This window comes from Cottoperca gobio, chromosome 3 (assembly GCF_900634415.1).
Source record: "Cottoperca gobio chromosome 3, fCotGob3.1, whole genome shotgun sequence".
NCBI lineage: Eukaryota > Metazoa > Chordata > Actinopteri > Perciformes > Bovichtidae > Cottoperca > Cottoperca gobio.
The window spans coordinates 25,083,594-25,108,594 of NC_041357.1; the positions used below are offsets into that span (position 1 = coordinate 25,083,594).

Consider the following 25,001-nt stretch of genomic DNA (forward strand, 5'->3'; position numbering starts at 1 on the left):
CTTGTGAAATCTCCAGAGTTATTTAAACAAACTTACACAAGGTGTTCTCCTTTTGGTTTGCAGTGAAGGAAAAGTGATCTTTATTATTATTGGTGCTGCATTCACGCTGAAATTATGGCTAGTATTCATTTACTGAGCTGTTTTTGATTTGACCATATTTTTCTGGTCACTTTCTTCCTTAATCTTTTTCATTCTTCTCGATGTCTCTGTCTGGTATTTCTAGTCACCACCTGTCTTCATGGTTTCTCCATCTTCTCTGATCATTCTGCTCTTTTTATTAGCTATTACTATTAATACTAGTAGTAATTACTTATGTAAAGGGAACAGTGCATTGCACCTATATTATTGTAGATTCAATTCCACTGATTGTATTCAAAGATATTAATAATGCAGGAAAAGTCTCATCTCAGATTTCTTTCCCCGTAATTTGTATTTGGCTCATGTCTAAGGCATTAATGAAGAGAAAGAGACACGGGCCTGCGTGAAGCAGGGTTAGCAATGCAAAGGACCAGTGATTTTTTTTGTCTTGATACTAAAAACTGAGCAGAGAAAATCTGCCTAAATCAATCTTTACTTCTCAACATTGCATTTTAAATACAGGCAATGTTCTCGTTATTTCCAAATGTGGGCCTCGTGCATGTTTTATGTCCTCTTTAAGGCGATGTCTATGAGCAGAATGCTGAATAATTGACGAGACGCGGAGCTGGATCAAACGGCATGTCTGCTTCTGTTTGTGCCTCTCTGTATGCACAGGCTGTTCTCTCAGTGCGTGTGGCTGTGTGCATGCATGTGTGTTTGTGGCGGATAGCTTATAAGACTGTGATTTCAGTGTGTGTGTGTGTGTGTGTGTGTGTGTGTGTGTGTACATGTGAGCGGACAGAGTTGGTTTTCTTTTTCTGTAGCTGGTATGATGATCGTTTATTACTTCAGACAGAACTATGTTTGGACTTGTTGTCTACAAAAACATATTATTTTGTTATTTTCTACGTGAAGAATATTTTTTTCAGCTCTTGTGTACCAGTTTTAATTACATCCAAACATCCATCACACAGTTACCCGTCAGAAAACACTGCCTTTGTTGTCCTTTTTCACACAAGCTTAAATGTACCTATATTATTTTTATGAATTTATTTAACATCAGTTTTTGACCATCACTGTTCAAACGTTCTGATAATAAGAATATTGCAGATGCTTATTATTTGAAGTGAATTACTGACAGTGGATGATGGATCTTTTTTATGTTAATTATAATCTGATTTACTGGAATCCAATAACATCCAATTAAATTTGCTCAGAAATCATTTTTTTCATGTTTTTTGTTAAGATACTTTTTTGGGTCGGTCTACCACTTCAGGTCCAGCCTGGGACATCCCAACAACTACCAGTAACTTTGGTTAAGCAATTCATATCTCCCCACTAGGATGAATTGAAATGACTTTTAGCATATTAATAACACCTTTCACTCATATCAACACAGTCTGTATATTTGTGCAGTGACAAAAGAGAAAAATAAGCTATAACAGAAAGAAACCCATCCCACTGGAAATAACTCTTCCTGCTGCCCTCGTATTTAATACTCCTTTACTGACGTCATGGATAAAACTACGACTTTATATGAATTCTCTGACTTTCATCTAGCACCATCATCGGGTCAAAATTCCAATTTGTCCAGCGTGTTGTTTTATTCTCAAATACCTAATGACATTTGTATCAGCCTCGACTGTACTTTGTGTTATATGCTAATTAGCAAATGTTAGCATCTAAATGAATACGATAAACACATTATACCTGCTTTAGATTCAGAATATTCTAAACACAGCCATCCACACAATCACATCCCCTCACCCGACCATCCACACACACAAGCGACACACCTCACCTTATTCTCCTCCGTTGCACGCTCACACTCAATTGAACCTGTCATCTTCTCTTTGGTCCCCTAATGGCCGTCCACTCCTGGAGAGCTATTAGAGTACAGGACATGTTATTGGAAATCAAAGAGGATTTGGAGTCCAAGGCGTCCTCCTGCAGGGGAAAGCACCCAGCAGAGGTCAACTTGTTACAAAAACACACTCGGTCAACCCTGACCGCTCAGATGGATTGCTTCTGAGTAAATCTCTGTTTCCATCTGGTTATTTTGAGCGGTGATTGTGATGAACTGATGGCACGCAGACATATTATCGGCCTGGGAGTCAATAAAAAAATACTGTACATACATTCGACTGTCTAATTTGCCTTCCTTCCACATTGTCACTCAAGAAAAAACTACTTTTAGGGTTAAGAGGTTTGGAACAGGGTTATAAAACCATTTAGAATTGCATTGGATAAACTCTTAAACAGGTCGGATGGTCAATACAGGAAACAAATGCTTATTTTTCTTTGTTTCTATGCATTCTCTCCACTGAGTTTATTATCTGCTAGCAACATCGTCTCTAGATGTTCAGAGTTTTGCAATTCTGATCACAATTCTAATCATCTGATTCCTCAGATAACAAGCAAACAAAGTCTGTAGTGCCTCTTTCCGCTACTTAATGGGCTCTGGAATTTGTATCAAAACAGCAGACATCATTTTCAAGAGCAAACATAATTGGAATACCTGACCAAAATCGCACTCTGTCTTACCCTTCAGGGAATACCTCAAACATGTTGGTAATTTTGAAGCATAAGCTGCCGTATAAGAGCGTCTCCTGCATCAGCTTTATGCTGTATAATTAATAAATACTTGAGTTGACGAGGGACCTTGGAATATTCTGAGCAAATAGAAGTAACATACTTGACAGTGTTTGTTTTTAATAATAAAGGGATTTCATTAACAGGCAGCTGGTCAAACAGTTGGCTGATCAAGACTGTATGAAACACATTGTTGAAATCACCCTCTTGAATTAATTTGTGTCGACCAGATAAGACAGCATGCTGGAAATGTGACTTTTTTCTTTATCAGAAAACTTGGAATTCAAAGCAAAGTCAAATGTATCGATGAAGTGTGATTTTAATTGACGTGTGTCAAAGTTAAAGAGCTAAAACAACAGCAGATGAATTGGCAGTTTTCCAGTTTCTAGCTGATGTCTGTTTTTGCTGTTTGAGTTTATGTTGAAAACAACATCCACTGAGCCAGGTAGTCTAGGTAACCAAGGTGAACTCTTTAACTTTAACCTTGTAAATTTGAATCCAGTGTCGGATTTTCATCGTGTGTTACGATATTCTTTTTATCCCACGTCCTTGCGGTCTCTCCCAATGCAAAGAGATACAAAATAAAGCAAAATCTGTACAAACGACTACTGTCTTGTAAGTTGGCGTGTAATATATGATCATTTTAGCACGTGAGAAAGGTTGTTTTATTTTCAGATAAAACACAAACTTCCCCTTTAAAACCCCAAATCAACACGTTTTAAAGGTGACATATTACGGTCATTATCAGGTTCATACGTATTTTGGGTTTCTACTAGAACACTTTTACTTTTACACACATTATTCCTTTCATACTATATGTCAGAATACATCTGTATTCACCCTCGCTCCGTTTGACCACCTGTCTCTTTAAGCCCCCCCCCCCCCCCCCCCTCCTGAGAAAGCTCTGATTGGCTTGCGAGAACAATGCGAGAAGGTAGTTCTAAATCTGTTGTGTTTCTTGACATGAAACAATAAACTTGTCCCCAAATGTATTTGCAAGCCTTTAGCCTTGATTATAGAGATAGGAAGGATGGGCTGCAAGCGGGGGTTAGAGAGGAGATGACACGCAGCAAAGGGCCGTACGATCCCCTAATATGACCCCTTTAACGCAGGACATAAAACAAACTAACCCTAACCCTTTTATCCCACAGTACTCACTGTCTTCACATGTAGGGAGAACTACAATGTCTCTGTATCAGCAGCACCGTGTGTTGTCGATGCGCAAAACAATGCCGGACCCTCAGCGCGGGCTGAAATTTGGAAGCGTAGACGTACATTAAAAGCTGGGACTAACAAAAGCAGCGCAGTGCAATTGATCTAAGCCGTGTGCTAAGGCAGTACGTTGGGGAAATCAGAAGCTTCATTAAAGTTTCATATTATGTTTCTGTATACTTGCAGTTTCATCTTGTGTCTCTATTTACTTAAGGGCCCAAACTGAGTAAAGTTAGACTCACCCAGGGAGCTTGGATTGTAAAAGCTTTAACAACACAATTGTCATTTGGAACAAAAAAGGCTGTAGAATACAGGCTGTCATCGTTTTATCCATGACCCCAGTAAAGGAATATTAAATATGAGGGCAGTTATTTCCAGTGGGATAGGTTTCTTTATGTTAGCTTATCTTTCTTTTCTGCACAAATATACAGACTGTGTTGATATGTGTGAAAGGTGTTATTAATATGCTATTTATGGCGTAGATGAAGATACAATGTGGACCTATGAGTGTCTATTTAAGGTTATGTGATATGATTGACGATCTACTTGTCTCTGTTTGCACACACACACACACAAACACACACACACACACACACACACACACACACACACACATGCTTGCACATATTCACAAATTGAAGTGTACAAAGGTGCTCTTTCGCCAGAACTCTTCAACCACACATGCACACCTCGCAGAACCAAGAGGCAGATATCTTTGATATCTGCCTCTTGGTTTGATAGCCTGTTGCTTGCAGAGGCTTTTAGAGAGGCTGGTGGTGCCTCAGTGTCTAGTTTCCTTCTGGGCCTTTGGTCCCAATCTGTGGGTTGTCATGTTTTAAATCAGGGTGTCGACGGGAAGATGAAAGGAATGGAAACAGGTGAACACTTCACAGAGCACAGTTCTGAATCCCTGAGAACATTTCCAATAACAGAGACACAAAAGTGCTTCACTGCATTAGAGTAAGCAGCTTAGCCAGGTCAGACAAAGATCACATTTTATTTTTATTTTTAATGTTGAAAAACTAAATGATGACAGTTGCATGCAATTTGTTCTATTTTACATAATTAAAAAAAAGTGTAGATGTAAACATTTAACCACAGTTAATATCTGAACAACATTTTAATGATATTCTTAGAACATAAAAATGCATGAGCATGCTTTACAGTAAAAGCTTATTTTCCAAAACCATAATGTTCCTAAATAACATACTTTAGCACTCAATAAAGACACTGGTTCAATTCAGCAGATGTCAACACAATTATGCAGGTCACTGCGAAGTCTAATCCGTTTTGCTCATGCATATCAACCTGTTTTTATTCCCAACTCGTCACATACTGACTCTTGGTCACGACCCCTTGGCGGCACACTGGGTAACCCCACGCGTCAAACTGTGATGCTCCACTACGGCTGCAGCAAACATGTGGTTACTTGAAACCCCTGGTGCGTCTCATATTTGACACCCTGGGGATTAGACGGAGCTGTACATATTCATCATACCATATATTGCTAATGTCAGAATACTCAAATGCATAGAATACAATGTGATGCTGAAGCCCTTTAGCAAATTCTGCAGCTCTTTGTGGTTAAACTATTGTGAAGATGATTTGATGAAACATCTGTAGTCACAAGTGTTCACATGATAGTTTCAGTGTCTTACCCATTTTGACTTGCCCTTCTTTTCCGTCACATTCAGGCAAGGTTTCTGCACATTGTGTCTGAAAGCATGCAAGAAAGTCATATCACATCCTAAGAATGAGTAAATGTTCCCATGCCCTTGTGACTCACCTTTCATTTGAAAGAGAAATCTGTAGTCTCATGCAATGCCAGTTTTTTGTCTTTATTTTGGAGTCACAAAAATCACCTGAACAACTTCAAGTTGCCTCCGTCTGTTTATTTGCCAGTCTTTTCCCGGAGCTCTAACCTTCAAACTACAAAAGAGCTCTGATGCTGTGCTGAAAGGTGCACACACTTAGATGGAGGTCCGGATGCCCGTGTGTGTGTGCACGCATGTGACTGTGTACGTGACACAGCCCTCGTGTGACAGCTGTGCCCTTTTCAACAGCACTCAAAAATCAAGCACGCTTATTCACACATTGTTTCTCTCAACCCTCTCAACCAAAGATATATAAAAATACAATTACCTCCCTACTTCCTCACTCACATGGGACCCTGCTATGGTCACAACTGAAGTAAGGAACATAGCAGCTGCACTCCCAGCTCACCTCCTTTCTATAGCTTGCGCCATGCCTTCTTGATATGGTGCAGCAGGTTTGCCACAGGAGAAAGGAAGTGAGGGATAGAGGCAGAGAAGAGGAAAAAAGGGGAAGGAGAGAGGTAACATAGAAAAGCAGGAAAAAACGGGGGGGAAAAGGCAACCCTGTTCTTGGCAGAAATAGTTTCCATGATGTTTGAAGTCCACAACATTCCAATTAGGCTGCAAAGAATCGGGATTACACACTCACACAACTCTGCCCTGTAAGAGATAGAGGCAAGGAGCGAGGAGGAGGGGATAGAGAGGGAGGGATGGTGAAGAGGAGTGAAAGTGGCAGTGACTTTTGGAGAGACGGCAGAAACCAGGGGAGAGCAGCCTCCATGCTCGTGACAGCAGCTGAAATCCTATCCACCGGAGGAAAAGCGAGATGACTCTCCCATGAAGGAAACGCGGCAAGTGGGGAGAAAGAGATAAAAAATGACAGAAGAAATATATAAAAAATAACGTGCGAGAGAGTCACAGCCAGAGAGGGACATGGCAAAAACGTACAGATTGTTTGGACATTCGTGCTAGTTAGAAGCCATGATCAATAGGCAACTGTTTGGACAGTTTTGGTCAGTGTGGGTGGGAAAGTCCGCCAACAAACAACACTTGTTTACCCCATTTTACAGTTGTGTCCCAGTTACCAAATTCCATCCCTGCCACACATTGCCAATGTTTTACACAGAAAAGGCAGCCTCATACAAACTGAAGGTTGTTTTAACTAAGCATGCTCTGAAGAATTTGTGCTGTTATAAAACTGGTACTGGTGTCCCTGTTTATCTTTTGTGCGTGGCACTATAAGGTCGTAATGAAGCTTCTGGGGTGTGATAACCAATATTCTGCCCCTGCAGCAATACAGGATTCTTCATGTTTTTATTTGTTGTTCATCTGCTGCTGTTTCGCAGACCTTGACACACCCGTTCTTACGGTGCACCAGACCATCAGCGATGTGCGTGGAAGTTACTACCAGGAGAAGACGGTGTTCCTGCGCTGCACCGTCAACTCCAACCCTCCCGCACGATTCATCTGGAAACGTGGGAACATGCTCATCGAACAGAGCAAGGACAACGGAGTGGACATCTACGAACCGCTTTACACTCAGGTACACGTGAACACATAGACAGCGCACACGTGGCCATCTTGCCTGGTCCCACAGAAATAGACCTTCACAGAGTTATGTTTTCCTTCATTCTCACATGTTACCCTGTGTCTCTCTACATCTCTCTCTTCCTTTTATTTATATATTTATTCCAACTATTTCTGTGTAGCATTAAGGGTTTACATGAACACTGTAAAGCGCTAGTATTGATCCTGGCTTGTGACCAAGTTACTTATGAAAAAGCCATGTTCAGTATAACAAGTCACGGCCACTTAAACATGTGATCGAGGGTCAAGAAAATCGCCCCCAAAACTAATGAAGAAAAGCAAGTTCAGGCTTTTTTATGTCCTCATGTTGGCATTAGGTGGTGATCACTGTATGCATTTTAATCGGGGTTCATTTCACATTAAAATCAGCAACGTTATGCACGAATCACTATTCTTTAGAAGTAGCCCCAAACGTTTTTAAATGGTAGAGTGTGTTTCATCGGTGTGATAAAGCTTGTCCTGGATGCTATATCAGAGTTAGGCTAGCATTACCAGCTCTGCTCTGATCTGTTTTTTATTTAGGGAAGTTTATCAACCTCAGCCAAAACTGCCATTTGATATTATGCCACATTTGCCAAACATATAATAGTCCTCACCCTAATAACCTTTTCTCTTGCAACGTTAAAGTCAAACATACTGTTTGAAAAAACTAAAAACCATCAATCTTTATTAATTGTTAGGGAAACTGCTCCCTTTTTCTTCACTTATCAAAGCACCAGTCAGCCACAAAGCAGTGCCCCTTGAGTTCAATTAGCCAGCAGAGCTCTTCCCAGTGCTGCCTAAGACACTGTTGGCCCATCACTTACTGAAGCATGCAGACAGTTATACAGTATCAGTCTTGATCTGAACAATCATCAATGATGTTGAAAGAGATGTGTGACTGCTTCCGTGTGTCCAAGAGCACGTGTGTGTGTGTGTGTGTGTCTACATGAGAGGCAGTAGCTAGAATGTTTTGTGAATAGTGAGGGAGAGGATGGGTGGATTTATTTTTTTGCACCGCAAATCATTTCAATTTAATTTTCCTAATGGTCTCATGTGAAAGCCATTTGAAATTCATCATTCATATTACTCTATATGTCGATTTGAGATGCTTCAGTTGATAATCAGGGCATGTCAGACATACAAACACAGTAGGCTATGTGTTTGTGTGTGTGTGTGTGTGTGTGTGTGTGTGTGTGTGTGTGTGTGTGTGTGTGTGTGTGTGTGTGTCTGTGTGTCTGTGACCCTTGTTTATCATCAAAAATTGAAGTGACTTTTAGACAAGATTACGACCCAGTTTAGAAATGACAGAGTTTTCTCATTGATGTGATGTTAAGTGCTATGTAATGGAAAGTTGGCGTTATTAGATTTATCTTTAGATTAATGGTTATATGTGTCTCATAAAAGACTATGTGGCTAAATATGTGTTTTATATTGTTGCATGATGTTGTCATGTGTGTGTGTGTGTGTGTGTGTGTGTGTGTGTGTGTGTGTGTGTGTGTGTGTGTGCGTGTGTGTCATCCCATTTAGGGGGAGACCAAGGTGCTGAAGCTGAAAAACCTCAGACCAAAGGACTTTGCTGATTACACGTGCCAGGTGTCTGTCCGCAATGTGTGTAACATCGAAGACAAGTCGGTCACCTTCAGGCTTACAAATGCCACGTGTAAGTTGTTCGACTGCTTCTTTGAAAACATGCTGAAGACGTGTGTGTGTGTGTGTGTGTGTGTGCGTGCGGACGTGTACATGTTGTCACACAGCTGAGATTTTCTCCTCCTCTCTCAATTTCTCGCTTTGACTTTTGCACTCTTTTACTTTTTGGATTTTCACATCTCATCTGACTTTTCGTGCTGTTTTCTTCTCTTGGCTCAGGAAACCTCTCGCTGTCTGTCTCTTTCTCTCATTGTTAAAACGTCTCCCGTCTCACTTCCTATAATATCTCTCTCTGGGTCTTTCTTTCCTTGAGTTGTACCTCTGCCATTTGACTTTCCTCTCAGATGAGTCCTCACTCTCACTCTCTCCTCAGCTGCCTTCCAGTGTGTCATATTGTCTGTCTTGTTTCTGTTGCTGAGAGCTCATCTCAGGGCCGTCAGCTGTAATTCAGTTGTCACACTCCCTGTTATCTCCAATTCACTCTACACCGCTCTGTCCATCTCCACGCCACCACCCGGCAACTCTGTTACTTACGACAACATTGTTGCCACTGACAACCCTGTCATGTTTGTTACGGTCAGACTGATACGCCTCAAGGGGAAGCCTCCTGCTTTTGCCATTGTGTTTCATTTTCTCTTCTCCCCTCCCTGTCTTCTTGCGTCACTTTCTAAATGCCAGCCAGTCAAACCCACCATCAGTTAAATTCCTTTTTAGTACGGTGAGTGTATTAATTGGGAAAAATGTGCGTCAAAGCCATTTGAAGATCGGAGTACTGTTCAGGGCTTATTATCTTATCCAGTCTCATGGTCAGAGGGTCTGAGTACTGAACATATGGAACCAGCAAAGTAACACTTGCTTTAACATTTGAGGCTTCAGGTTAGAAAAGCAGCCAGTGAAAATGAAAGATTACAGTAATACTACCTTAAAGCAATAGTATTTGCTCTGTTCCCCAGAGTTATATTAGAAGATCAGCACTCACACCTCTAGGTTTAATGTGAAGCTTGGTTTAGCACAAGGACTGGAAACGCCCATCCAGCACCTCTGAAGCTCAGTAATTGACACGACTATTTATAAATCAACACGTTATGTTTGTGCATCGCCTTTGGCAAAAAATCAATGTGTGTCTCTTAAAATGTAAAACTATTCATTTAACATCAAATTGCCCAATAAAGGCAAATAAGTGGATAGTCCAACGTAAAAAATAAAAAATCATAAACAGCAAAAAGGTTGGTCCATACTTCTGTAACATCAGTGTTCTTCATTAAGACCTGTCACTTTAAAGTGTGATCCCTCGCATGTATCAAGAAGAGAAGAAAACAGAAATACAGTATGTTTTTTAATTGTTTCCTCTTTTTAAAATCACAGTCACACACTGAAGAGTAAAGAGACACATGTTTGCGACGTTTTTACAATGCTCACAAGTCTTCAAGTCTACATTTACTTTTACTTTTGTTATTTACAGACTTTGAACTGAAGGAAAGGTTATCAATCGGGCAATATGGTCTCTTTCCGAGATAAATGTTCCCAGGAGTCTTCTAAAGTGAGCTGAAGGGGAAGATAAAAAAAAAACTGTGATAAAGTTAAGAGGAGAGGAAACAGTCTGGCGTTCTCTGTGAAAGACTGAGCACGAGAAAAGAGTTCTCGCGAACAGATAGAGAAAGACGAGGAAATGAAAGACTGAGAGGGAATCAGACAGAAAGTGACAGATAGACACGACTTGATGAAATGCCCCGCAAATCAGAGGGATGCTAATGAATCAGCCTCAGGTGAATGAGACACTATCAATTAAAGCGGGCTGCACATAGGACCACAGATGATAAACGATTACAATGGATTTTGGATTTTAGGTAGAATGGAGAAACAAACAGCTCCTAATGCTCTAGCTCTATGTGATTCCCTCTCTTCCTGTCTCCCCTCTTGGACTCCTGTGACACAGAGACAGACAGACAGACACACATGCGCACACACAGCCACTATTAAAAGAAATGTCTGCCTGGTGCTGGCATAGAGGCGCAGAGACTTGCCAGAACTTCCAATCTGTCTGGACCTCACAGCCTCACAGAGCGACAGAGAACACACTGCGTAGTGTGTGTTTCTGCGAGCGTGTGTTTGATTAAGAAAGAACCAAGAGAAATGAGGAAGAAAGAAAGAAAGAAAGCATGATTGGTTGTTTGTGGGTTAGGGTTAGATAGAGGAAGCTGCATTTCAGGAGATATAATGTGCTGGTTTTCTCTATTGCTTAGATCACATTTGTTAAACTAAAGACCTTATTGCGATGGGACCAGCCATGACATGTTTAAATCGTGCCAGGGGCAGTAAAGTGGAGGGACAAATGACCCCTTTTCCCCCCTTTCTTAGACCACGGCCATCAAACTCAACCTTCATTCTGATCTAAACTAGAAACCTGTGAAGTTTTGTGACTCTATCGTGGCGAGAGACAGACAGAAACTATTTAAATCCCTTTGTGTGGTAGTTCCTGCTGCAGTAGTGGTACCCAGAACCACACTGAAACATGTACACACACACACACACACACACACACACACACACACACATAAACTAAATATACTCACATTCTTAAAGAACTCGTAATACAGTAAATGCACAACATTGTTACTCACAATGATTTATTCAAAGGTTGTCAAAACATATTTTAGCCACGACACTGACACAGACAAAATAAAGGAACATGATGGTTTTATCTCAGAAAATCACAACTCTGTAAAATAACACAGAAATGACGGACAGGTAAAAGCCCAAATAAATACAATCACAAATAGAGAAGAGAGAGAATGGCAGAGGACAGACAGCGGGAGGGAGATACACAGAAGGACATATGAGATAGACATATTGTAAAAGTGAAATCAAACAGCGAGTTGCTGCGTTGTTTTTTAGCCTCTATAATATTTATCTAATGAGCGTATTTTGTTATTCCCCGCTGAGCTCCTTTTTTGTCCTTGTGGCATCGGTCACTGCTTAGATTAGATTCATCCAACTAGGTCATGCCATCACCGCTGATTCACCACACTGGGACAAGGGGATTGATTGATTTTTATATCATAATCCCGGCCCGGGATTTGAGTACGGGGTTTCTGCCCTCCAGTAACTGCTGACAGCGGCCAAATCCTCTGATAAAAAGAACACGGGGGCAAAGCTCTGGAACATGTCGTGTTATTTAAAGTGGTATAGCACGGAGGATGGAAAAATATATGGACGAAGTCAAGGGATGGAGGATAACAGTAGATTTGCATTAGATTGACTTCCACCATAATGTCATTTGGATTTTGTCACATATTGTTTGTTTAAAATAAGTTGGAAAATGTGCATGAGGAAATAAATGTGACACAGAATGCACTTGTATATTACAAAGTTGTGAAAAACAGCCATCAACATCTAAGTCATTTTCCCCTTTCACCCTTAGCTAAAGCCTGAATACCACCACTGCGCACACTGCGTGCATTTTTTTTACAAGGTAACTAATATTACACCGTTTTACAACAGAGCAGATAGAAAGGAGATGGCCATCATTTATTTTCACCAAGTTTATTTGAAGCTAAAAACGTGTGCTAAAATATTAATCTGGTGCCTCATGTTTTTTAGTAGTAAGCGCCTGCCGAGGTCTAGCCTCGGTATTATATTAACATCATTAAACATCCAGGTGTCAGGACAATACATGTGTACTGTATGTGTACTCACTTTAATGGAAATGTGCAATGAAAAACAGCTGCTCCACATTAAATAAATGAATAAAGGAAATAATGCTAAATTGTTTATCCTGTTCTGTTGAATAGAAATGTTATGGAACAAAATGCCAAATCACGGAAAACATAAACAACACACGCACACACACACACATGCACACACACATTTTAAAGGCTGTTGCAAGCCTCTGAGCAAACTGTAAGTCTGAGTGATGGGAGAGTTGATTCAGTCTTTTATTGATTACTGTAACTCTGCCTACAATATAGCTTCACAATAATATGACAGTAGTACAAGTGTGTAATATATATGACGAGATCAATACGTGACAAACCCTGTTGCGTATGAATTCCTCCTTGAAAAGTTGAGGATCGATGGGCAATAACCCTTAGTACTGTAAAACCTCTTTGGTAGGACATTGTGCTGTGCAGTCAGTTTACTGTAAGGCTGTAATCCAGTGGTCGTGTCACACACAGAGAATCAGGAAAAAGAATGTAAAGATGTTCATTTATTTAAAGCAGTTATACGTAAAGGCCTCCCACAGGAACTCTAACACTGTTCAGTTTCTAAACATCTCCACCAGGACATTTCTCCACCAGTCTCAAATCCAGTCCAGTCAGGGGATCAGGGTGGGGATGTGCAGCCACACCACTAGCGAGAATCAATTTGCTTGTAAAGCTGCTTTGATCATTTTTTTGCGACGTTACTGGAAGGTGCTTTAAGAATCTCAGAGTTTCAATTCTGTGCCCTTTGCATTCGACCTTTTCCAGAACGTATTGTTTTAATTATACAAGTGAGCACGCAGCCTCTTTTCTGCGGCGCTGCATTACACACAATCATACCCATGACCTGCACTGTACAAATATTAGACACCAAGTGTGCTGTTAGGATTTAAATTGGTCACAATCTGCATCTTTAAACTATTTCCTAATGCAGTCCAAGTCCTGGCTAATGATAACAATATTTTAACCTTGTCCGACCTAAAAAAGGCTTTAAACTGACAATTTTACATTTCTGATCAATAACCGTTGGGTTATTGGTATTTGTGTACCTGTAAATGCATGATCACGTACGTCTGCAGTATCTTCATCCTGTTGTGGTGTATATTTTCAGCTACAGTAATTGCTTGCGAGCCCTTTCAGGACAGCTGATGTGCACAGTACGTACTTCAGTATGCAGATAAACAAACATTAGTGCGTACACACAACACATCCACTATGGATGTAAATGCTCATGGCTCAGTTTTTACGACGGTAAAGAGCAAAGACTACACACACACGCGCACACACACGCACACACACACACACACACACACACACACACACACACACACACACACACACACACACACACACACACACACACACACTTCCCTCAAGAATATTGTATTAATCCTATTGTCTCAGTTTTCACTGGACTTTTTCACAGTAGACATGTTGACGTAACAAATGTCTCAGTCAATGATGATTCAATACACGTTTACTGTAACGTATCCAAAATATCTGGCCTATCGTCTCCTCTTTCCTACTTTCTGTTACTTTTTTTGTTATTGTTTAAGATTGTTTTAGTTTTATTTCATGATGCATTTGACCAATGTCCTAAACATTCTCATTAAATATTAACTACATATCATTTCTAAATAACTATAATACCTCAAGGTCAGAGTATCCGGTTTGAGGTACTTGCACCTCCTCAACTTGCTTCAGGGTATTGTGTCTGTATGGGGGTGATAACCACCAATCCTCCATTTTGCAAATCACACCTGGAACATTTCCTCCTGCTGGCACCAGGGATCAGCGGAAACCTTTTGGTTGCTGGTCGGCCAACCCGCCATCCTCACCATATTTTTTAAGTAACACAAAGGTGACACCCACTGTTCCTGGGTACAAATCACAAACGTACAGCACCTGTCAGCACACACCTCTATCTAAACCCTTAAGCTTTTCTTTCCAGCTGATTTCACCCCCAATAACCCCTCTGCCTTCACCTCAATCCAGAACCAGTGAGCAGAGAGAGAGAGAAGGCAAGTCATAGAGAGAATGCAGTGAGCAAAAATAAATGCAGAAAGAATGAGAACCAGGTATAGAGACAGGGGATGGTAAAAAAAAAAAAAAGACCAAAGATACAGAGAGGTGACAAACTGACAGAGAGGAGAGGGGGAGAGGGGGAGAGGGGGAGAGGGAACGTGGAAGAGAGAGGCATTTGTTACCTGGTTGTAAACCGCTGTGCTGCACATAAATCCCATTACTTTGGGAAGAGCGCTGGCTGATCCCACCGTTACCGTCACCCACACATCCCCTGGAAATTGAAGCTATAATTCTCAAATCCTCAGTCCCCCCCCCCCCCCCCCCTCCCCCCCTCCCAAACACATATAATGTTTTCTCTTCTTTTTTTTTTCTCAAACTGTACATTCGCTCTCTGTTCTTGGAATTTGAATTTGTTTAGTTGTGTATTCATTTGTTAATTTGTAACACTTCCTTATACCGTTTATGTTAGCGCTCACCTAATCTATGCATACTCTCTTTGATTAATGGACTTTAAAATGCCAGCATAATCAATTATGGCAACATATAGGCCTTTAATATATTCCCAGTTGCCTTGATACTCTATGATATTGTACTGTAACTCTATTTAACAAACTGTTTCCGTTGAGGTTCGTACTTAGAAAGCTCTCGCGGCCTACGGGCGTTTATTTATCTGGCGTTGTGATTTGACACAATGAAAGTGGACAGTGCTATTTATGTGCTGATTGCAGTTGTTACACCAGTGAAATGTCTTGTCAGCTTGAGAGCCATCACTAGTGCGGTTAGCTAAAGAGATGTCCCATTAGTGTGTCTATTTGCATGCACATTTTTTGTCTGCCACGTGAAAGAGCACAAGCCTGCCTGCGTGTGTGTTCCTGGCAATCTGTTAAAAAAGAGATTAGATGAGGGGATGAACTGCATAAAGTCTATTAGAGGAATGAATTGCTTCCTGTACTCTGTGGGGTGGCTCTCTACTCACGATTAATTCTCTCTCAGGTCGATTGAAGCCTGGATTCTCCTCTTTCTGGTCTTCTAGATTAAATAAAGACTCTGAGTACACGCCTTCAAATTGCTCAATTTTAAATATGTAAAACTTTAAAAATGCATGCATGTTTAATAACTCAATATGTTTCATAGTAAACAAATGTTGTGTTATATAAAAAAGGAACATAAGGGTAACAGTGTTTAATAAGTGTGCACATGGTGATGCTTTAATAATGTATAACAAACTAAATTACTTTCTCAAGGGAACCTAATGGTAAAAAAACCCGCTTACATTCATATTGTGTCATCGACATAATAACTTAATATTGACAAAAGCATTACAATTATAGATTTGTAGGATTAACACTCACTTTAAATTATTTATTGATATTTTTATTGTGTTTATTAACTTGAAATCAAATGACTTTTAATACATGTTAATGCATTACTCAAACATTCAAAATATATCACATTGAATATTAATAATTTCATTATTTATTAAAAACGAGGCACATTTTTGATATACACTTCACTAACATGTTGAGAAGACGTTGAAATGTTTTCTATATGTTCCTTCTAGTTACAATACAGATTACAGACACATATGCAATCACATCTCTTCTGGATTATGGATTATCGAACTGAAAGTGGCAGTTGGGTTTAGAATAAGATGTGTAGATGGATAAACGTCTCCATGACCGTCTCACGCCAGTTTTCATGCCGGATCAGTCGCTGACCTTTCAACTTCCTCCCTATCTGCGGACTACAGAGGTACTTAAATAAAACCCAAATCTGTCCGGACCTACACTCACAATGTGTGACCGCCGTTATAAAAAAGGAAGAAGCTTAACCCAAATAAATATTGTATGATAGGCCCCCCATTTAATAATAATAATAATAATAATAGGTTAAAGTTTATTTATATAGCTCATATCCAAACCAGCATTACAAAGTGGATTTTTTTTTACAACAACCACATAAATTACGACAATAAGGTTTGAATAACCAGGCAAGCATAAGCAAAGATTGCATGATTACAATGTACTTCAAAATAAACTTCAAAATTAAAAGAGAAATTGTAAGAAAGCCCTTTGATTTAGATACGTCTTCAAAAAACTGATGCAGCAAGCTGTCGTTCCACAGCTGATGATCCCTAACAGGAAGCGCTCAGTCCCCTTTAGTCTTCAAGTGTGAGGTGAGAACAGTCAACAATTTCCACCTCTAGATTCAAGAGTAAAAAGGGCTATCTTCATCTCTCCAACCTAATACTTACTTTATACTTTATATGTATTACTTTAATACCCTTTATTTTCCCCAGGCACCGCATTAAAAGTAGAAAGATGTGACCACCAGCACACTTTGCTGCAGACTTAATCAGGTTTCTGTAGGCTCACCTGGTTTTTAACTCTGAGGTTGGATTTGTTTATGTTATACAAGCATCTAAACCTATTAGAGAATATAAGCCTCGTTCAGCTTTCTGCATCCTATGAATTGGAATAAATTCACATTGGCAAATAAAGTAGGCGTTTACCATCTCCTTATTGTGTGTGTGTGTGTGTGTGTGTGTGTGTGTGTGTGTGTGTGCGTGTGTGTGTGTGTGTGTGTGTGTGTGTGTGTGTGTGTGTGTGTGTGTGTGTGCATGTGTGTGTGTGTCCTTTAGTTTCTGTGCCAAAGGAGACATATTTCCAATCAAGGAGCATATATCAAGCAAATTAATTAATATACAGAGCAATTTGGAGAAATGTGTGCAACAAGCTCAGTAGCTCAAGTGTATTGCTTGCTCTTATTTTATCTCCAAAATGACCCTTGGAAATTCTCAATACAGTAATGCATAATTAATCTCCATATGCTAAACAACATAGCATTATCACCTGTTGCATGATGTCTTACAGGGCTGCTATAGAAAATAATACCATTATTATCCTGTGTGACATGGCAGCTTGTTAGAGAATATATACATTATTCAAAGAGGCACGTTGACTTTACACTTTGCGCATTTGAACCAGAATACAATGACCTTGTTTTCTTTATTTTTTGCCGCAATCACTTGCCACATACTTACACAGAGAGGCAGAGTTACCCACACAGTCAGGAATTCACACCAGAGAGCTCTACAGTACCAGCGCAGATTAGTAACTCGTGACCAGTGAAGCAGCTCCAGCGGAGAAGCTGGGCTGCTTTGCCCCAGGGTGTTTTTACTGCAGTTGATGAGGGAGGGGGAGACCTTTCTATATTACTCCACCAAAAACATTTTTGTAGCCACTTGAATGATTTAAACAGGTGACATTTTGGTCACAAGCTCATTTCTCTCAACATTACCCTCCTGTCACCTCATTTACGCCCCTTAGCAAGATATGCAGAGACCTATTATAAGATGTTGCAGATAAGATTGCCACCTATGTGATGTGGAGCATTTTGAGTGCTTTAAAAGGTGCTCAATTGTACATTTAACTAGACAGAATAACCACATAAAACAAGGTTTTCACCGTCATTCAGATGTAGAAAACCCTATAAAGCTATTCAATATTGAGGTTTTTAACAGCACACACAATTTTCCTGGATTGTTTTGGGTGAAGTATGCCACTATACAACCATTTAGTGGTTTTACGTAAACCACAATTCCCAGCCGCCACTTGCTAGAGTAAGTTTTATTCTGTGGCAGGTACTAATTTAGCTCAACACAGACGAACAAATAGATGAGATGTGTTTACTGCAAAAGCCTTTCAATTGGTTTAAATACATGTCAACCAGTACCACAAACAAAAAAACAATCAATAATAAACTATTTAATTGGATCACTTTCATAAAGGCGACTCTATGCAGAACAGACTTGACATACTATCATCTTTGAAACCTGCTATGGTAACATGTTAGCAAAAAATTACCTACTTACACATTCAGATGAGCTAAAAGATGCTAACGCTAAAGGTGAAATGTACACATTTACACATGTACACAATAGCATGTGGCTATTTCTTTGCCACATGCTCCAAATAAAAAGGGGAAAGACACTGCTAGCTCCTAATATTCACATGTTGCGTCGGCCTTTAGTCATGTTAGCCATCATTGTGTTTACTCTGCCACTTAAAGAGGGCTGTACGGTCCGTGTACGTTTTAATAGTTGTATTTTGGATTAAATCTGAAATGGCAGAAACGTGTGCGGTATTGGAAGACGGAGCTTCAGTCAGCAGCTTAGAAACTCAAATTCAGCCAGCAGGAACCCCAGTGCAGCCAGTCACAGCAGGCTGGTGGCGCAGTGGGTCTAACAGAAACAGAAAGTTCAATGATCTGGTGAGGAGATCAGATCCCCGGAGCTGCCACATGCTCTATTGCAGGCGAAGTAGTCTCCCGGCGACGGGGAGGAGGAAAGGAAAAAAAATATTTACAAGTAATTTTCTTCAAAGACGAACACAGACCCTGTTTAACGTGATTGACAAGCCGTCGGGGCCACTCTACATCATCCTTTCATGTTGGACTGGAGGCTGCAGTGACTCACTATCGCCTCTCGAGGTACAAATAATATTGCGAGACAGAACGGGCCGGGGCTCGCTGCTTAGCATGGTCATTTCTGTAGATATCTCTGCAACACAAAACATAGATGTCTTTGACATAAACTTTAAAACTGTTACTTCTTCCAGTCTGATGATAATGTCAATTCATTTATTGAATCTTTTAAACTAAAATGTTGGTCATATCTTACACATTGCACCTTTAACACATTGTATGGAGCAGCACCAGTGTTTTTCTGTGGGTTTGTCTGTTTCACATCATGTATGAAGCCCACAGAAACTGGTGAGTTAAGTGAGCACAATTGAGCGGATCGAGGAATGATTTCATCTCGACTACGTTATTTGTTTGCTGAATTCACAATTTTACAATATCTGGCTATATGAGAAGTTTAGCACCGTAAAATACATTATATCTACGTGCTTCACATAAGCTATAGACGTTGCATGTTACACTCAACCACCAGTGACACATTACTACTGAGAGAGAAAGCCTGTGAGTCACTAACCCTACACTGCTGGATCAAACAGACTATTTTACACTTATAATATTTAGATACAAGCTTCTGCAAACTATCTTCACTGTATTTCATTAACAAAATGAAAAAGTACAGACTGGAACAACCTGTGACATCATCATCCTAATTAATGCAACTGAGCCATCAGCTGGCACACCTGGTATTTATTAACTAACCTAAAACTAAAACAGTGCATCTGTAAGAGTAACTCTACTCTTATACTGTATATACATTATATATATATATATATATATATATATATTATATATCAGTGGATTTCTGGGTTTACATAAATCTATTTTGTGAGTATTAAACTATCAAAATAATCTCTTCATTTAATTTTCTCTCTCTATTTGGTCAAATTTAAAGTGCACACTATGTCATACTATTTATTGATCATAGATTGTGTGTGTGTGTGTGTGCGTGTGTGTGTGTGTGTGTGTATACACATTCTAGTGCTTTTCCTTTCCTATCTCTCCAAACCTCTTCTTAGATGACTAATATTATGTTTTTCCTTTTAGCCCCTCCCCCCCTCTCCTGCTTCAGTCCAGTCTTCTATTCTCTCCTCCTCGTGTTTGTGTAGTGTTTGTGTAGTGTTTGTGTAGCGTTTGTGTAGCGTTTGTGTAGTGTTTGTGTAGCGTAGCGTTTGTGTAGCGTTTGTGTAGCGTTTGTGTAGTGTTTGTGTAGTGTTTGTGTAGCGTTTGTGTAGCGTTTGTGTAGCGTTTGTGTAGTGTTTGTGTAGTGTTTGTGTAGCGTTTGTGTAGCGTTTGTGTAGTGTTTGTGTAGTGTTTGTGTAGCGTTTGTGTAGCGTTTGTGTAGTGTTTGTGTAGCGTTTGTGTAGTGTTTGTGTAGTGTTTGTGCCCCTCGCTCCCACTGCTCTGCCCTTTTCTTATTTCTTTTTTTACTGCTTGGGTCCAATCGATCTCCTTCTGGCAAGAGGATTTTTTCCCCCCTCTGCAGTTGCATTTTGGGTCATCCTGTGCTTTTCCTGTTATTTGGTTTACTGATTAGTGTGTACTGAGAAAAGCTGGAAATTCATACCCTCTCACATGAATGCACAATGGCTCATAGGCAATATTCTCCAGACACACACACACAAACACGCTCTGTGAGATACAAATATTCTCAGGCACATATTTACACTTATTAACACTACATTGTATTTGCAGTCAGAACAAAATGTATAAATTGCTGCTGTTTGCTGATTTGGATGAAGGTCAGGATTTGCCTGTGTGTCTTGGGATTTACAGTGAAGTGGAGATCCTCTAAACACAGCTGTGTTTCCCTCCCTTGAAATACCAATAAGTTAATTCTGAGCATACAGGAGTTCATGGCGGCTCATGATTCATTCATACCAGTGTATGTCCGGTCTTTTTCCAGATTCTAACATACAGCAAGTGTTGAGTTGGATACATTTATACTAACTTGTTGATAAAATAGAAAAAAAACAATAGTCCAGGATGTTAAACCATTCATTTATAAAATGTGCTAGTGAGGTGCAGAACCTCATATTCACTGTTTCCTCAGTACATTATAGTATATGCACACACACACACACATTACTGTAACAAATACTCCCATTCTTACTTTTGAATAATGTCATCACTACTTGCAAAATCCTGTAACCATCCTGCAATTCCACTTGGAAACCTCCACCTCTGTAGTGTAGGTGCAGAGAGACAGGTGAGTGTAGGTGTCGGTGTGACAGCGTCAGTAAGAACCGCCAATCTTGTACAACAGTTGCAAAAGACAAGAAATACTTTCTTAGTTCTGTTCCACATAACCACAGAGAAAATGATTTGCTCTTCCTGTAATCCTTTTTTCTCTCCTTCTCCCCTGTGTCTCCCTCCCCCCCCCCCCCTCAGCTCCTCCAATGATCCGGCTGTCAGTGAACGACACGGTGGTGGTGGATCCCGGGCAGGATGTGCTCCTAACCTGTGAGGTGACAGCAGGTTTCCCTCTCCCTACTGTGATGTGGTCGCGTTACCCCAGCCCCCTTCCACTCAGCGCGCAAGTCCGAGGGCCAACGCTGATTTTGCGGGCCGTCACACCAGCCGACGCAGGTTTCTACAACTGCACGGCTGTCAACAACGTGGGCAACCCCGCTCGCAAGAACGCCAATCTGGTTGTCAGGAGTAAGTAACACATGTGTGTGTTTGCTCCCAGAGGACAGAGGCACAGGAGGATGCAAAATGCTTGGTCTAAACTTGGTATAATTTATGCTGTGTTCATTCAGCTACAATTAAAGTTCTGCATTAACAAGCTTTGAAGCTATAAATAATGTGTGCAATTGTTTATTCCTTTATATATTTTCAAATCATGCCATATGGTTTTTGTTGTTCCTTTTAAATAGCCAGGGGACAGTAAACAACAGATTTTTTTTGACAAAGCAAATACACACACACACACACACACGCCTGATAAATATCTTAGTGTTCTTGAAATTTTTGATAAAACATACTGTTTTTAATTTTCAACACTTTAGTCCGTGCCTATTTCATCAAGTATTTAAAACTGAAGTAATTTTACTTAAAAAGAAAAGTGCCATCTGTCCGGTCCTTTATTCATCGACTGTAATGTGTGAAAGTGTGCGAATATATTCATATGTGTGTGTACTGCATGTGTCTGTGTGGTGTGTGACACGCAAGCAGTTAATCCATCATTAGAGAGAGCTGATGTGATTCTTGTTAGGATAGGCAGGTTAAGTATCGTTTTTTTTCTGATTCCCCTGCCATTAAAACAGAAGCCTTCCATTTTCTCTCCCCTCCGGCTATTTTTAGTCCCTTTTAATCATCTTTATTCACTCCAATTAGTTGGTCTGGAGTGGAAGCAATTAGCGACAGTCTCTTCTGTTAGTTAACACTGTAGAGAACGTATGCTGGATGAGTTTCCCCTGTTAGCTTAATGGGCCTGAACGCATCGTCACACCAGCACAGGTGGCAAGACGGTGAATGAGACACACACACACACACACACACACACACACACACACACAACCGCGTTTAGTGAGTGCATAGAGATAGAGGTCTGCAGGTAGGCAGGCGACACAGTTACAAATGTACATGGACCCACATCACACACACACACACACACACACACACACACACACACACACACACACACACACACACACACACACACACACACACAACATTGTCTCCACCCTAACCAGGTAAAGCTGCAGGATCATGTTAAACATATGGTCACTGCTTCATATCCATGGCTCCACCCAAACATCTTGTTAACAAGCTCGAAAGGAGTTTAAATCAAGCGCTCCTCTCCTCCTCGCCGCCTGTCTCTCCCCTTAGTGGGGAAACAGAGAGCTGTTTTGTATTCAACATGGAAATCTGTTGGGGAAACGCAGCCTTTGAAACTGAAAATGAAATGTGACAGTGTGAGAGTTACTCTTTGTCCTTGATTTTGTTCCACCCCCCTCCTCCTTTTCCCCTTGTTATTTTATTCTGTATCTGGCTCCTTTTGTCTCTCCCTCCTTCACAATTTGCTTCTTCCTCTCTGTCTCTCTTTCTTTCTTCTTCAATTTCCTTTTCCCTTTGGTTTCTTTGTGTCGGGCTGCCCCCTCCTTACGCCTCGCACGCTTGTCACAAACTCATCTACCGTTCTGTATTAGGCATCTTCCCCCACCTCCATTCATTTTTTTTTCTTTCTTTTTAATTGCTTTTTTTTTACTCTCTGCTTATCCCTCACTACAAAATCTATAACAATTACAAGACACAAAGTCCTTCCTAAAACTTATTCTCAATCTTTTTGTCAAATTTAAATTGTGTCTATATTCAACAAATGTTAGCATGATATTAATATGTGTAGCCAAAGTAGAGTTTCAAAATAAAAAAAGGTTATGTAGAGGTGAAAATAATAATAATGCATGAATTTGTGCTATTTGTTGATATGTCCTCACTATATGGAAATAATAGCCTCACCCCTTTGTAGAACTGACACCGTACCCTCTGTTTCACTCTTTCTTCTCTCTTCTACTTCTTCATCCCGCTACCACCACACACAGCGATGAGCAACCTGACCTTCCAGATCACACCGGACTCCAACAAGGACAGCGAGACCATCCAGATGGGTCGGGACCTCAAGCTGTCGTGCCACGTTGATGCCACCCCGCAGGACAAGGTCAACTACACCTGGTACAAGAACGCTGCGCCTGTCTTCAACTCGGATAGCCTGATCTTGTTGCGGAGTGACCCAGACATGGCACCCGGCACCAGTAGCTTGGAGATTGTGGACATGAAGTTCAGAGACCTTGCTACCTACAGCTGTGTGGCGAACTTCCCCGGCAGCAGGGTGCTGGAGCTCCGCGTGGATGTCAACATCTCTCAGAACAGTGGTGAGGTTTTCTAATCATTTATTATCTCATATCTCCGTCCGACTGAGACAAACTTCCATCAACTGTCAGCTACAGTGAAATAGCTCACTCAAAAGCGTTAGACTATTCTGATGCTGCTGGTTTAACAAACTAATATGTCATTTAAGGCATGTTTGAGATTTCATTATTCAAGCTGCCTATATCCTGACACACTGAACACACACTCACTGTCAAGTTGTTTGAGGACTTTGTGTCTCTCTGCGTGCGTGTGCATTATCGTGTGTGGTTAACCATAGCGTGAGCACTTAATTACTGAGCAGTTATCTTTTCGTCTGTTATATTGAAACTGTGATTGTCCAATAAAATTAGCCTCGTAAATGTCCGTTTATTTCATTCCTTTTTATTCTCCGTCTGTCTCTGTTATCCAGTTCTCTGTTCACACCATCTGTAGTGTTTAAGTCGTGTCCTCCTCCAGACTTAATAACAACCATATAGCCCTTCTTTTAGATTGTACTTGTTTTTATTGCATATTATTTATTCTGACATGGTATTATATATATATATATATATATATATATATACTTATATGAGATTTGTCTTTTGTCTTATTTGTGAAGCGACTATTGTAATAAAAATTGTATGAAGATTGTTTTCCTTTATTGCAGCAGTTAAGAAAGTTTACATCTTTAAATACATTATTGATGTTTGTTTCCCTTTATGTTGAGGTCACAGAATAAACCTTTTTTTTTCTCATTCCTTTCCTCCAGTCTCTCCTCCAGTGCTGTTGGTTCCACCAGGAGGTCAGGTGTTGAGCGTGCGACAGGGAGGTAACATCGAGCTGGTGTGCTTGGTGGTGGACGGCAAACCTCGTCCACCTATACTCTGGTCACGGACAGAAAAGGACCTGCTAATGCCGACAGGGAGGACCACGATGGAGACAGCCGATGGCCGCCTGAGGCTCAGGAACGTCAGCCGGGACATGATGGGGGCGTACCGGTGCCAGACTGCTCCGTACAATGGGCTTAACA

The 25,001-nt window shown here is 40.5% G+C and overlaps 1 protein-coding gene across 1 annotated transcript in view; it reads left to right on the top strand.

Annotated features, from left to right (window-relative positions):
• The window catches only part of mdga1 (MAM domain containing glycosylphosphatidylinositol anchor 1), a 136,966-nt gene that overhangs the window by 67,173 nt on the left and 44,792 nt on the right, over positions 1-25,001 (top strand). Inside the window, 5 exon segments of the mRNA XM_029428541.1 lie at positions 7,043-7,239; positions 8,793-8,925; positions 21,509-21,778; positions 23,665-23,994; positions 24,741-25,001. The exon segment at positions 24,741-25,001 is cut by the window's right edge and continues 39 nt beyond it. Coding sequence (XP_029284401.1) covers positions 7,043-7,239; positions 8,793-8,925; positions 21,509-21,778; positions 23,665-23,994; positions 24,741-25,001 — 1,191 coding nt within the window.